The following is a 15,750-nucleotide window of genomic DNA, read 5'->3' as shown; positions in this document are numbered from 1 at the left end:
CACGGACAAGCCCAAGGAGGTCAGCCGGCACGTTATCTGGAACCTGCCAGCAGCCCCACTCCCTCAGCCTGTGGCTCACTCCTGGCTAAGTGCTGAGGGCTTGTGAAGGTTCACAAAAGCTGTGTTTTTGCTGGGGGATAACATCCCCTCTCTTAAATTCTCTTGCCTCATGATTGAAAATTCCTCTTTGGAGCCCTCAGTGCTTTGGAGAGACCATTACTCTGAAAAAAACATAACTGTCCCTCACCATCTATAATTATGTGAAGTGGCTGACCTCTCAGTCTTTGCATTTGAAAAACTGACAGTATGTCCAGTACATTTGTGAATTCCTGGGCTTATGCACCAAGTGACACTTGGATATAGAAGGAAGCAACTTGGAGCTCACCAGAACGGCCGGCTTGTGAAAGGAGAGCAGCCCTCAGCTGTGGCCAGTGGCCTCCGGGTGGAACCGAATTCCTGTGACTGCAGAGTCTCCCGCTGAGAGGCCCTCCGTGAGCCCACCGTGAAGGTGCGTCCCGGGCGGTGGGGCTGAGCAGGACTTGTGCACTCACAGGTTGAGACATTGATTCAACAGAAGTGTTTAGGGGCCCTGAATATTAAATCCCAGCATCCAGAAGAGCCTCTGTGAGACGGCGGCCCTCGTCGGGAGATTCTGATGGGATCCGGGGGGTATCCAAAGTTCCTGGAGTCCACTACTTTTCAGTGTTTGGAGGGGAGGGGGCCGCAGGGCCGTCAGCCTGCTGCCGGGGCCTGGCCTGCGTCCTCGCCCTCAGCTTCCACCTGGTTACCCTTGCCCAGCTTCTTCACACTCTCCAGAACGGCCTTCCAGGTCTCCGGCACGCTCTTCTCCAGAAGCCAGCCCTCACTCTCGCACTCGGGGTCTTCGGGGTTGGCCATGCCTTCCAGCGCCGTGTGCAGGTAGCGTAGCCCAACAGTGATGGTCACCTGGTGTGGGGAGAGGAGACTTACAGGAGCAGGGAAGTAGCTGGAGCAGGTGTTACCCAGAAACCACGGGGGCCCTTCAGACAAGGCTTTGTCGGATCTGAGTTGACGAGGGCCTGCCTGCCTGCCCCAGCCGTGCCTGAGTGCTCGAAACACCTCCCGCTGCCCCCGCCTCACCTCTGACCCTGTTCTCCTCCCTTTCCAGTCACTCCAGGGTTCTTAGGATCCTGCCCACCCCAGCCTTTCTCCTTCCCAGTTTTACCATGTGCTGTTTTCTCTACCTAGCGTATTAGGGGTGCCCCTCCCCTTATGTCTCCCCTGTCCTGGGGGGCATTAATCCTGGGCTCCTTCTCCGTGCCCACCTCCACCTCATTCCTAGCACATTGCTTGGTACATACTGGGTGCTCAGCAACTATTTGCTGGACAGAATAAAAAGTCATCTTTTTTACAGGTTTCCCTGTATTTCTGTTATTCTGATTAGTATGGGGGTAAGTGGGTGATTGGTTTGGATTTGTTCACTGGCAGTCACTGCTACAGACTCTGGTGCCAGAATGCCTGGATTCAAGCCTCAGCCCTGGCACCTAGCCAGCCGTGTGACCAGGAAGCCTCGGTTTGCTTGTCTGGTTTGCAGATTTTCAGATGAAGTACCACCTGTTCCATGGGCGTGCTGTGACACTCCAGTGTGTGTGGAGTGTGGCAGCTGTAGTTGGTTATTAGGCAGCGTGGTAAGTATTCTTTCTGCTCTTCTCACCCTGCACTGTGTTGGCCACTTGCTTCTACACAAACTCCTGCTTTGCTTGCACTCTTCCTTTGATAGTATAGCAAAGTCTGTGAGAGGCCTAGGCCCACTAACAGAGAACATCCACTCCCTGAGGGCAGGAGTGCCCTTGATGCGTCTGGTTCACCTGCTGTCACAGCCCTAGAAGGGCACTGCATGGTGATAGGGCCTCAGTAGACATCTGAGAATAAATGCTCTGGGAGTATTTTATAATTATGGTAGTGCATGATAATAGTAACTAGTAGTTTTAGGGGTTTATTATAATCATTGTTGACTGAAAGTTTAATAAGATATTTTTACAGTGAAAAGATCCTTCCTCTAGGAAGTCCTCCTGGTACCCACGCGCCCATTCTGATTCTTTCCTTCTTTCCTCAAGAAGGCCTCCTGCCACACTATGAATTTTGCACTAGAATTATTATTGAGGTGTCATATCCTCACTAGATTTTGAAACCCAGGAGGGCAAGGCTGAGGGCAGAATCTTATCAGCTAGGCCTCCCTTGTGCCCATCACAGAGTCTGCCCACTAAAAGCCTCAAGCCAAAGTCCGGGGCATGCAAACTCCCTGTTCCCAGCAAACTTCCTCTTCTTAAGCAGTTGCTGGATTTCTGGAAAAGTGGATAAGCGGAGAGGCAGCCAGTGGAAGTCCATTTCCCCACTGACTTCAGTTATCCTTTCTTCTTTTCATGGATTTTCAAGGATGCGATCTTCTAGCCTTCTATCCTCATTCTACCTTCTAACCTTTTCTTCTCATTGTACCCACTCATTCCTAAGACTCATTCCTGAGACTCTGCCTCAAGGAGCCAGGGACCAGTAAATCTCCATGAATATGCTTGCGTTTCCCTCAGTGTGAGAAGGCCTCCCTCCCCTTCTCATCCCCCTTCAACAGGCAGTTCAACCCCTCTGGTGTGACATGGTGAGTTAGAAGTGGTGTGTCTCAGATGAGAACACAGCTACCTGTGAATTTCCATAGCACTAAAGATAGACTTACTTGAGGGAAACTTTCAGTGAATCTCTGATGGGCAGTTTCCTCACCTAATATTCCTGGCTTTGTGAATTTAGCTTTTGTAGGCTGGGCTTCCTGCTGTCAGCTCAAAGCAGGAGCCCATTAGTCACCCTCTGTACTACCTCAGTTTACCCCTCCTTGACATGGGCTCTTCTTCAGCACCCAGGACAGCGCCCAGCACTCAGGTGTTTGAGAATTATTTCTTCAACAAATGAATGAATGAGGGCTTGCTACATCCCAAGCCCTACAGCTACAGAGAGGAATTAAACCAAATAGGTGATGGAAAATGAACCTACAGATAATCAGAATACCCGGTAAACTGCTACCAGAATTTCAAAGAGAAGCACAAATCAATGTGCCTGTAACTCCTGTTGCCTCCCAGTAGCCCCAGAGCTAAGTGCTGTCAGTCCCCTAAAACAGAGAGGTTAAATAAGTTTCTGAGACCTCAGGTGCAAAATGTGGAGACACAGGATGAGCCTCAAAAACATCCAAAGTGAAAGAAGTCAGACATAAAAGGTCATATATTACAAGATTCCATTTATATGAAATGTCCAGAATAGATAAAGCCGCAAGGACAGAACAAAAATGGGTGGCTGCCAGGGGCTTAGCAGGAGGGCTGGAGGGGTGTGACTGCATAATGACTGTGAGGTTTTTTTGAGGGGGTGGTGGAAGTATTCTGGAACAAGATAAAGGTGGTAGTCGCACAACACTGTTAATGTACCAAATGCCTCCGAATTGTTCGCTTTAAAATGATCGATTTTATGTGCTATGCATTTCAACTCTTCTTTAAGTGGTAGGACAGAAACAAAAAGTGGAGTGCCAGTGTTCAAGCCTGGGCCTGCCTGCATGCCAGCAGAGGGCTGGTTCCCAGGAGGGAGTCCCGGGCCCAGCTCCACCCCATGAATCCCAGTGGGGCAGGTGAGTCCCTCTTGTCTTGCCCCCTCGTTGACCAGGGCCTACCTCAAAGAGCCAGACGAGGAGCGTCACAGCACCTATGGTATTCATGAGGTTGCTGTAATAGCTCAGCAGGGCAGCCCTGCAGCCACGCAGCCACAGATTGAGCTCTTCCGTCTGGTGGTCGTAGCTGTAGTGTGCAGAGTTGTTGGTGAGCTGGTACTGGATGCAGGGCCGCGGTGAGTTGGGGTTGCAGCAGCTGAAGGGGACGCCGTCCACCAGGTACCGCCCATCCACGTTGCTCTTGATGCGACTGCAGAAGAAACAGATAGTTGGCTTGAGACCGGCCTCCTGGACTTCTCAGCAGGTGCCAGTTTCTCTCATCCCTCTTCTCTGAAAATCTGCGATATTCATTCCCTCATTCTTCTCAAGAACTAATTTGCTCTTCATCAGCTACATGCCAGCCACTATTCCAGCTGCTGAAGATGGAGGAGTGGCCCAGAAAGCCAAGGCCCCAGCTTCCTGGAGCTTAAAATTAGAGGGTTGAGACAGATGATAAACCAAGAAGCAAGTAAATAAGGAACATCTGTATTCTAGCCCTTGTATAGCAAAGGAGATTCCACAAAATCATACAAGACATTTCAAGGACTCTGTGGGCTTGCTGATCCTGAAACGCCCTGGAAGCCTCTGAGCAACCTTTGGTAAAACTGAGATCGAGAGTGCTGTTCACTGTACTGATCTGCCAGAGGGTAGGCTATTAGTGGTTCAGTGTTTCTTCAAGATCCTGGGATAACTAGCAGTGTCGATAGGAAGGAAGTCACAGGACGGGGCATTTAGACAAGAGTGAATCACATACATTAGGAATGTGTTCATTCTTTTATTGCCCGTTGTTTTAACCCAACTGAACACAAGATCAATACGAGCACTGTACTCCTGGAAGCTATTATGTGTGTTAGAACATGGATGTTGCACTGTAGACAACATTTGACCCCAGTCTATGGAGCACCACATCGGTTTTTATAAAGTCCAAGATAAAGATTTATGCAAAAAAAATCACCCAACAACTCTATGTGCTGCCAGGGCCTGGCATGCAGTGATTTCTTGGAGCTGTGCCAGGCTGGTAGGATGAGAGCCGCAGGAAAGGTGGTAAGTGTGAGACAAGGCTCTGCCTGGCATTTGTGACCATCAGCATTAGCCCCCAGCCCCTTCTCTGACCTCATCTCCTCCTTACAGCTCTGGATACCAACCAGCACCCCCTCTGGCCAGATCAGTTCTGTCTAGCAGATGTTTCCCGAAGGCCTGCTCCGGCCCTGGGCCTTTGCAGCAGGGGCAAGGAATGAGTCTTTGCCCGTGGCTTGCTCTCCATCCACAATGAGCCCTGCCCCACCCTTCCCTGCTGGGTGGAAGAGCTTTATTCACCTGAAGGATGCAGTTTGCCCAACTTTCACATTTCTCCATTTATTTATATTTGGTTGGTGGGCTGCCGTCTATGGGGTCGCACAGAGTCAGACACGACTCAAGTGACTTAGCAGCAGCAGAGCACACCATGCATTTATGTGGATTCAAAATTTTAAAGGGGCAGGGACTTCCCTGGTGGTCCAGTGATTAAAACTCTGCACTTTCACTGCAGGGGGCACAGGTTCAATCCCTAGTCAGGGAACTGTGATTCTACAAGCCTCATGGTGCAGCCAAAAATTTAAAAAAAAAAAGTTTATGTAGCTGTGCACTTAAGATTTGCACACTTGATTATGTGCACATTGTCTTGAATAAAAAATGTGTTTTTTAAAGTTTATTTTTTAATTGCAAGGCATTATTACATAATAACAGCAGACTTTTACAACATAAGAACAGGGAATGTAGTTGCTCGTAAAAGAAGTTATCTCCAATGCTCATTGAAATGGTAATTAATTATACTCTTAAAAAGACGTTCAAGGACTTCTCTGGTGGTTCAGTGGTTCAGACTGTCCTCCCAATGCAGTGGGCCTGGATTCAATCCCTGGTCAAGGAACTAGATCCCACCTGCCACAACAGAGACTGAAGATCCCAGGTGCCACAGCTAAGACCTGGCACAGCCAGATAAATAAATATTTTTTGAAAAATTAAAAGATGTTCAGGGACTTCCCTGGAGGTCCACTGGTTAAGACTGCACTCTTCCCCTGCAGGGGGCATGGGTTTGATCCCTGGTCAGGGAACTAAGTTTCCGCATGCCACTCAGCCAGAAAAAAAACATGTTAATGCTTAGCTTCTAAGTAATATCTCCTTGATTGAAAAAATTCTCCCACTCTCTTGTCTCTTGGCCTCCAAGTGCCCTCACTGTGGCCAGCTCTGTCTGTCCTTCTACAGAGGCCTCACACATGGACAAGCAAATTCAGATTTTGCAAAAATTCTTCCTGTTTGTTTTGTTTTTACCCAATGGTCACATTATATTGACGCTGCCTTAAACCATCATTTTTTCCCTTAACGATACCTTGGAGACCTTTCATATCTGTCAGTGGGGAGTGTTCTCCAGGTTTTAATGAGGTGCATGGTATCCCCAGTGTGCAGATAGCCCATGGGGTACTATCAAGTTCCCTACTGATGGACATCGGGGATTCTCCCAGTTTCGTGTTGATACAAGCATGTACGGGGTCAGTTCACATACTGGGACCATATCTAGAGCATCAGTTGCTAGGAGAGAAGTCTCTGCATCAGGGCCCATCTGTGGTTGCACCCAAGCTCTGCCGTCTGTCTCCTCTGGGGGATTGTACAGTGACATCTCCACTGGCCACACCCACACAAGTCCTGTTTTTGATCTTTGCCAAAACCTGGTAGATGAAAAATAATATCTCCATAGTTGTTCTAAATTTCTTTTTTTTTTTTCTCATTATAAGTGTAATTGGGAATCTTTTGATATGTTTTAAGATCCATTTGTGGTTTCTCTTCGGTGAACTGTCTGCTGATCGGTATGGTTAAGACCATGCCATACTACACGGTGTGGCCTCCTTGGTTCCAGAACAATCCGTGCCTGGGTCATGGCGACCATATTTCCACCTGCCCTGCAGTCCCTGGCCTCTGCTTCATGGACAGGACCCACAGCACACCTGGCCCTGGATGCACAGGTGGTCTAGGACTAGGACCGTGATGAGAGCAGAACAGCCTTAGTTTACTCCAGATCCATCCCTCTGGACCACCTTCCCCTTGTGGGTCTCAGCTTACTTATCTGTAAAATGAACTGGACATGAGGATTGTGTGAAGGGATCCATGTAAAAAGGCTTAGAAGAGTGCCTGGGACATATTAACTGTGTAGCAAATGTGGACTCCTGGGCCGGGGCTGGGCTGGGTGACTGAACAAGAGCTTTTGCAGGAAACCTGTGTGTCCTCAGGGAGCAGCTGTGAGGGTGGAATAGATCACTCTATTCCGCTGGGGAGCAGCCACGCGTGAGCGGGTGGTGTGGGCCCTGCCGGCTGTGGAGAAGAGGGGAGCCCCTGCTGTGACCCAGCCCTTAAGGGCAGAGCTCCCCGCTGGCCCTTGGCTGGGGCTGGGCGGCATCTGTCCAAGGACAGGAGGGGTCGCTGCTGAAGCTCACCTACCCTGAGTGCCGGGGAGCAGCCATCTGAACAGGCCTGTGTGGCACGAGGCTCCATTGGCCAGGGTGGAACTGGAGCAGCAACCTTCACCTTGGGGCTCCCAGCCCCATCCTGAGGGGCCAGCTGCCCCCATAGCCCTGGTCCCCAAACACAGATGCTGTTTGTCCTTGTTTCTGACCTGCAGTCACCCCTGGAACCCACTCCTACCTAGGCCAGGCCCAGCATCCCCATGGAGGGCAATGGGTTACAGCGCAGAGAGCTGGCCTTTGAGTCCCAAATCTGCACATGTGAGCTGTGGACTGTGTGAGGTGGGACGATCAAAGACTGTGGGGAGGGTGAGATGAGGCAGTCAGTGGATGCCCAGGACACAGGCTCTGAGAGAATGCTGGATCCTCCCCACTCTTGTCCATCTGGGGGGACCCTGCAGCCCACTGGACTGTTCTACCAAGGAGAAAATGGGGTCCAGAGCAGGGCAAGCCCTCACCCAAGTTACACAGGAAGTGGAAGACCAGCCCACAGCAGTTTCCCACCTCTCCCCTCAGAGTTTCCTCAGAGTCTCCAGGGCCTTCCTGCCTGTTGGCTCTTTCTAGCTAGAGGAGTATAAGTCACTCATTCGTATCCAACTCTTTGTGACCCCATGGACTATACAGTCCATGGAATTCTCCAGGTCAGAATACTGGAGTAGCCAATCCCTTCTCCAGGAGATCTTCCCGATCCAGGAATCGAACTGGGGTCTCCTGCATTGCAGGCGGATTTTTTACCAGTTGAGCTACCAGGGAAGCCCTTTTCTAGCTAAACTTCCTTAGAAAGGTGTGTGTTCTCACCACTGTTCTCTGTCCCAGGAGCCCTTCCTTGCCTACCATCATTTCTCCTGTGCACTCCCCATGTTTCCCTCAACTGGGGTAAGGCCTACAGACCTGCCTCATCCTCCCTGAGGCATACTGGGGCCTAAGGGAGGGCAGCCCTGGCTTGATTGACACTGGGCTTCCCCCAGCCTAGGACCTCTTGGGGTCCCATATCTCTGCAACTAACCCTCCCCCTCCCTCAGGAGTACTGTCTTGTTTATTTAGCATTCACCCCAGTTCCAACCACAGATTAAGGCTCCACTCACTCACCCTCTTAAGACAAAGTCAGGCAGAGGAGAGCTCCTTAGTTGGTGAGCTGGCTATTTATATCAGAGCATTTCCCAAGCTACAAATCTCTGCTCAGGGCTCACCAAGGGTTGTAGGGGTCTTGATTAAGATAAGGCTTTGTTCTAGCTCACTCTCTCACAGCCAAGATACAATTTAGGAAAATCATCACATTGGAATTTTCCTGGAAAAAATATAATTTAGTAGGTGAATTAATAAATCAATGAGGAACACCATATGAAAACAAGCATAGGAGGGAGAGGAGGGATCCAGGAGTGTGAACTGATAATGAGTGAATTCCCAGCCCGTGTGCCAGCTGAGTGACACCTGTGGGACAACTTGGAAAATCGCTTGACCTCTGAGAGCCTCATTTTCCTCACGTGAGAAATGACAATAAAGTCTCTGACAGTGGTGTGGTGGAGATTAACTGGGTTAATACACATAGGAACCTGGTATACAGCAAGTGCAGTATTAGTATTTCTCTGAAGGGCAGGGGGAAAGGAGGGGACCCAGCCTTTCCCAAGGAAGCCCCACTCTGAGAGAGAGACACTCTCAGTGAGAGGAGACACTGCACTGCTTTCAGGGAGAACTGGCCTGATGAGAGAGCTAGACCTGCACCAGAGAGTCCAGTCTCAGCGGGAGAAACAGGGAGCCCCGGTCTGAGGGGAGACATGGCCCCGCCTCAGGGAGCCCCAGTCTGAGGGCCTCAGGGGGCCCCGGTCTGAGGAAGACACGGCCCCACCCTCAGGGAGCTCCACTCTGAGAGGGGACACAGCCCTGCCTTAGGGAGCTCCAGTCTGAGGGGAGACAAAGGCCTGCCTCAGGGAGCCCCAGTCTGAGGGGACACAGCCCAGCCTCAGGGAGCCCCAGTCTGAGGGGAGACACAGCCCTGCCTCAGGGAGCCCCAGTCTGAGGGCCTCAGGGAGTCCCGGTCTGAGGGAGACACAGCCCCACCCTTAGGGAGCTCCAGTCTGAGGGGAGACACAGCCCTGCCTCAGGGATCTCCTAGCCAAGGTCGAGAATTTTTGAGATATCTCTTAATTGTTTAGGAAGAGTTTACTGTCCTGTGGGTTCCGTGGAAAGAACAGTAAAGTGCAAGAGCTCAGTGCCAGCTTCTCCCTCAGACTGAGGGCCCCAGGCCAGGCCTTCCTGGCTTACAGTCCCCTCAGGCTGACGGTGCCAAGGCCTCTGAGCTTCTTCATGCTCTGCCTCTCATCCCAAGACCCTGAAGCTCAGCCAGTCATGAAAACAGGAAGAAACCTTAAAGAAATGAGTGTAGGGACTTCTCTGGTGGTTCAATGGTCAAGACTCCATGCTTCCACTGCAGAGGGCACAGTTCCACCCCTGGTTGGGGAATTAAGGACCCACATGCCAGTGGTGTGAACGAAAAAAAAAATTATTATTATAAACTGTCTGAAGACATCACGTCTCACCTGGTGCCATTGCAGCACCCTACTAGGTGTTCTTGCCAAAACTGAACCTGAATCCAGCCGCACCTTAGGGCCACTACTGGTTTACACAGGAACAAAGGAGACAGAACACATTAGATGACGACAGCTCTTGGCTGCAACGACCCAAGCCCAGAATGTGAGGAATTCTGCAGGACAAGTGGCTGACTTCCTCCAAGACGCACATGGCATGAAAAAGGTAACGTTAAGAGTAAGAAAGGTTGTTAGGTCTCCTAACAACCAAATACAAGGTGTGATTTAGATCCTGATTTGAACAAACCAACTGTAAAAGACATCTTGAGACAATCAGAGAATACTGAACACAGACAGGGTATTAGATGATAGTAGTGTTAGTGGACATGATTACTATTGTGCATCTGTTAAACAAAAACAAAAAGGCCAAAAAACACAGATCCTCTTTATCTCTTGTCTATGGCCATACCACCCTGGACGCGCCCGATCTCGTCTGATCTCGGAAGCTAAGCAAGGTTGGGCCTGGTTAGTACTTGGATGTGTGTTTTGGGGGAGTGAGGGCAGTAGTGATGGAATGAGAAAGGGAGATTGTTTACATTTATCAAAATACGGTGATAGGTACATGGGGATTTCTTATAATCTCTCTACTTCTGTGAATGCTTGAAATTTTCTACATTAAAAGTTGAAATGCAAAAATAATAATAAAAGCAGTTCTGGTTAAGAATTCCAAATCTATATCCCAATTCCTTGCTCTAAAAACTCAAGAGTCTCTGAGGGAGGCGGTATTCCTGGACTCCTCTGAGGACCTCCCCCAGTTATAACAGCCCCCTGCCGTGCCTGTGTGCCAGCTGAGTGACACCTGTGGAACCCTGGCAAATCGCTTGACCTCTGAGAGCCTCTGTTTTCTCGCCTGAGAGACGACAATAAAGTCTCTGACGGGGTGGTGGAGTTTAATTGGGTTAATACACATAGAGAACCCAATATACAGCAAGTGTACTATAGCTGGGAAGGGAGAGAGAAAGTAATCACAGGAGAAGTGAGCACAGTCCTGTCCCGGGTGCCACAGCCCACAGGGAGTCTCGAGAGCGGGGTCCTGGCTTCTGGGGGGCCTCGTGATGATCTGAGATCCAGGCATGGAAGGATAGCAAGCCCACCACGATCCACAGGTGTTTGTTGAGCCTGTATTACACCTTCCACTGTGCCTCTGGAGAAGGAAGGAAAGAACAAGACAGAGACAGGAAGAGGGACGACCTGAAGCAAACCGGCCCCCTCCAGAGGTTTCAGTCATCGGGGAAGAGTGGAAAGAGCAGAATCAAGAGCTGGCCCTCCCCTCAGCGGGGCAGCGTCCCAGCAGAAGAAGGAACGAGCGCTGATACTGATGCGACACGGGTGAAATCTTATAACAGTGTGCTGACCGAAGAGCCAGACCCCGAAGGACAAACCCCACCTGAGTCCATTGGAAATGAAGTGGCCAGAACAGGGAAGCTTATAGAGACAGAAAGCGGAGTAGCGGCTACTTGGACTTGGGGGCAGGGGAGGTCGGAGTGAACACTGAAGGGTGCAGCATTTCTCTGCGAGATGCTGAACACGTTCTAAAATCAGCCTCAGTCCTGGTTGCACAGCTCTGTGAATACTAAAAACCATTGAACTGCTCACTTTAGATGGGTGAGTTGTGTGGTGTATGGAGTATACTGTCCATAAAGCTGGTTTGTTTGTTTTCCAAAAATCTGTCCCACCCCACCCCCAGTCCCAGCCTGCTACTTCCTGCTGTGAGATTTTAGGAACATCCCTTAACCCCTCTGAGGCTCAAATTTCTACAAAATGGAGATAACAACAACTAAAAATACTACAAACTCCCCAGGAAAGGTTTTGTGCCCACCAAATAAGGATGCTTTTCCTCCCCAAAGCCCCAGCAACACAGCAACAGGGCAGGCTGGGGTGAGGGGGCGGGGGTGGGTCAAAGGCTTGTAAACTCTTGTAAAACATCTTGCATTATTCCACTTGATCTCCATGATCAGGAACCTTCAGGAACCAGCCATTGACCTTAAAGATTCCTGTGAGAAATCTCCCAAAACCAACCATCTGTCCATGCTTGGCTGAGCCCACAAGTGCCAGGCTCAGTTAGGGATGTTCAGTTTCTCTTAATGTTGTGACCATATGTGTGTGTGTGTGTGTGCAGCAGAGAAAATTTTTTCCAAGTCAGTGGAGTTAGGACAGTTTCACACCAATAAGTTGGTATGGGGCACTGAGGTGATTTTGATCAAGTGTAATGCTGGCCTAACAAGTTGGATATGCCGACCACTGGGAGTGAAGCGGCCTGGAATGTTGCTCTACCCTGGAACAGAAGGGGATTTGGGGATTACAGAGAGATCCTGTAAGTCTTGTCAAGGACTGACCCTGCAGAAGACGTTCAAGGAAAATGACAGAGAGGATGAGAAACCCCTTACTGCCCATCACAAAAGCTGGTTCTACCATCAACTCCCACTCTCCCCAGGCCCCAGAACTCTGCTTGTCCCCCTGGCTTCACACCTTCTGGGGTGGCATATATAAATCATGGCACTTAGTGCTGTCCCTGCAGACCTGTCCCCTAGGAAGGGCAGAGTGGTTTACAAGCCTCCTTGACAAGGGATTTATAGAAGTAATCCCCTCCCACAGAGAAAATACAGTCCCCAGCAGTGACCTTCATTCGGACTTCCCTTCCCTCTGGGGCTCACCAGCGTTGTCTGGGCTTCACCCACGTCCTGCAGCCAGTGTGCCCGTGTCCCGGGTGCATGTCCCCCTGACTCACCAGCCTCACTCAGAGGATAAACCACCTGGGGGAGCAACTGAACCCCCAGCCTCAGCCAGGGGATAGAGTCGGACAGAAAGAAGAGGTGGGGGAGAGCTGCCAGCTTAGGGCTGGCCAACCTTTCCCTGGAAAATGACTCAAGGCTCGAATGATGGGTCTTTGGGAAGAGGGGTATGCCAGGGTCAGTGCAAAGAGTGAGAGTCTCCTCTGGAACATTCCCTTACATCCCCCTCAGGATGTTACTTTTACACAAGCCAAGAACATTTTAGAAACACTTTATCAAGTTGCACTATTATTACTTAAGTAGTAAACACCAGCAGGCATTTATTGAGCACCCATTGTATGCCAGGGTCTAGACAGAGCTAGGAGATAAACACCAAGGTTGTGTATTTTGGTGCCTTCATTTAAAAGATGGGCAAACAGGAGTTCCTGGTGGTCCAGTGGTTAAGAACCCTCCTGCCAATGCAGGGGACACAGGTTCAATCCCTAGTCAGGGAAGATTCCATATGCCGAGGGGCCACCAAGCCCATGCGCCACAACTACTGAAGCCCGTGCACTCCAGAGCCTGTGCTCCACACAGAAGCCACACAGTGAGAAGCCTGCACACCTCAACTAGAGAGCAGACAGTAGACCCCTCTTGCCGCAACTAGAGAAAGTCCATGCCCAGCAACGAAGACCCGGCACAGCAATAAGTAACTTTAAAAAGAGAGAGATGGTCAAGGAGGGGGCCCAAGGTGTCAAAGGCCTTGTCCAAGGTCCCCATCTAATGAACAGTAGAGACAAAGCTCCAGCTTAGACCCCCTGACTGCCCCCATCCTCTGCTCTTTCCACCATATCCAGGGACAAACACCTTGAGAATGGATGCTCAGGGTTGAAAAGTTGGAAAACAAGGGAACAGCCCAGAAATGTATGCTTGTGGGACTGAATCCATTCACTTTGAGTGAATGAGGCAAGCAGCCAGATACCAGCTCAGTATATGCGACCCATCTCTCCTGTATGAAGCAGACAGTCCTGGCTGGGTCTCCCCTGGCCACCAGCATTCAAGCTGCTTCTATAACTTGACGCTATCTTCCCGTCTTAGCCAAACATTAAGTTGAACTGTATAATGCTGCTAATTTGATAGGTAAAAATGATAGACTATTGACAATTCTGTATGTCCAATCAAGTTCACCCTCACACACACACCAGTAATAAGTTGTAGACGCAGAGTGCCCAATGGAAAGGAAAAGGCACTGAACAGGGGGGAGTCAGAGGCGGGGGTCTCTGTGTACCCATTACTCTGACCCCAGGACTGGAGGCCACTCACTCTTTGACTTCTTTGGAGGAAAAATCCAGATAGCGGTTGCTGATCCACTGAATCTCAAACCAGTCCCGAAAGCCGTTGTTGCCGCAGCACTTGAACTCAATCTGCAGCATGTCAATGGTCTTCTTCATGAAACACCGGCCCGGGGTGTCTGTGTCCCGGTAGAATTTCATGCCGTTCTTTAGCCCGTGGGCCAGCGTGCTCTCCAGCGAGCCCCGCAGGAGGAAGCAGCAGAGGGCCACCAGGAAGAGGGCCACGTTGAAGAGGACACACACGGCCAGGTACGGCTTCAGCCAGGGCTTCCACTTGGCGTACTTGGCAGGGTCCAGGGCGTCGTAACAGATCTTGCCAGCCAGAGAATTGAAGACACAGGACAGCACCCCCACCCCGATCAAGGAATTGGGCACAAAATGGCTCTCAGAATTGTTCATCACATCGCTTCTCTTCCGGAGTTCAATCTTCAGGAATAGCCCTAAGCCAAAGATGATGATACCAGCCAAAACGGAGAACCAGTTCATGAGCCAGAGCCCTTGGGCCAACTTGACCCGCTTCTTCTGGTCAAATTTGACTTTCAGCAGCGCCATACTTGCAGGGTGCAGTCCGGGTAGCCTCCCACAGCACAGATCTCACTCCTGACCTCAATAAGCCCAGAGGCTGAAGACTCAGGGCCTTGGGAAAGGTGCAGATGGTCCAAGCTGCAGGGAGCTGCCCTGGGGGCTGCCCATGTTGTGCCCCCTAGCCCGGGACCCCTGTTAACCCACGAGTGGGAGCAGGGACCTCAGAGTCGCAGCTCATGAAGGGTCCAGTCCTCCCCGTCGTCACTGTAGCTCCCTTCCCAACCGAAGAGGGACAGCCTGAAGGCTGCAGATTAAAAGTGGGATCCACAAGACATCTTGCTAATCTCTTTAGCCAGCTTCATCCCATTAGATAAAGCCGTGCCAGTTTCAGAACATGCTCAAGAAGCGCCTCCATGGACACCCTGGAGCAGAGAGCTCTGGGTTCAGCTTGGAGCATCAGGAGCAAAAAAGACGAAACTGGCCAGAGGAATGGGCTTCATCTGCAAGTCTAGCTCAGATCACATCATGTGTCTCCCCAGAAGCACATTTCCAGGCTAAACTCCTTCAAAATTTGAGACAGTCTAATGGGTGGCAAAGAGTTGGACAGGACTTAGTAACTAAACAACAACAAATGGGACAAAAGCGATCATCATCCAAGTTGAAAAACAAATGACAGATTGTGAGAAAACGTTTGCAACATGTGAAGAAAAAAAAAAGCTGCCGCAGTTCCACATCTTAAAAAATCAACAATCAACTGAAAAAACAGGCAAAGGAAATGAACAGGTGATTTATAACAAGTGAATCTGGAAGGTCCAAGGATCTGGAAAACATGTCAATCTAAGTAGAACAAATGGGCAATGCAATCAAAACAACAATAAAAGACCATACTTGACCCATCAGATTGAACACCTGTCAAAATTCTGTCACCAGTGTAAACAAAGATAACAGAAATGAGATGTACATCCTTGATGAATCTGTAAATTTATTATTATTTTTAAGTAATAGGTTTTATTTCCTAGAGCAGTTTTAGGTTTACAAAAGAATGAACAGAAAATACAGAGTTTCTAAATACTGCTTTCCTCCAACCAGCTTCCCTATATTTAACATCTTACACTTGTGTGATAACATTTATTACAACTGATGAGTCAGTTTCGGTAGGTTATTAACTAAAGTCCATAGTTTACATTAGGGTTAACTCTTTGTGTTGCATGGTTCTGTGGGTTTTGCTAAATGCGCAATGGCATGTTTCCACCATTATTTCATATTAGTGTTAGTTTCTCAGTCGTGTCAGACTCTTTGCGATCCTGTGGACTATAGCCCGCCAGGCCCCTCCATCCATGGGATTCTTCAGGCAAGAATAGTGGAGTG

At 49.8% G+C, this 15,750-nt stretch overlaps 1 protein-coding gene across 1 annotated transcript; it reads right to left on the bottom strand.

The window, feature by feature from the left end:
* PRPH2 (peripherin 2) lies at nt 458–14,689 on the bottom strand. Its single transcript, XM_005696314.1, has 3 exons — nt 13,829–14,689; nt 3,683–3,929; nt 458–945 (listed from the first exon to the last, which is right to left on the bottom strand). The coding sequence occupies exons 1-3, from the start codon at nt 14,407–14,409 to the stop codon at nt 733–735; spliced, it is 1,041 nt and encodes a 346-aa protein (XP_005696371.1). The 5' UTR covers nt 14,410–14,689; the 3' UTR covers nt 458–732.

Source organism: Capra hircus, chromosome 23 (genome assembly GCF_001704415.2).
Source record: "Capra hircus breed San Clemente chromosome 23, ASM170441v1, whole genome shotgun sequence".
NCBI classification, from domain to species: Eukaryota; Metazoa; Chordata; class Mammalia; order Artiodactyla; family Bovidae; genus Capra; species Capra hircus.
The sequence above is the reverse complement of the archived record's forward strand: the minus strand, read 5'-3'. Positions and strand labels throughout refer to the sequence as shown.

Excerpts from the sequence above, each read along its gene's own strand:
- PRPH2 (XM_005696314.1), bottom strand. The coding sequence starts at position 14,409 with ATGGCGCTGCTGAAAGTCAAATTTGACCAGAAGAAGCGGGTCAAGTTG. Across the intron at positions 3,930-13,828 it reads TCCTCCAAAGAAGTCAAAGA|TCGCATCAAGAGCAACGTGG; the intron begins GTGAGTGGCCTC and ends TTTCTTCTGCAG. Across the intron at positions 946-3,682 it reads TCCTCGTCTGGCTCTTTGAG|GTGACCATCACTGTTGGGCT; the intron begins GTAGGCCCTGGT and ends TCCCCACACCAG.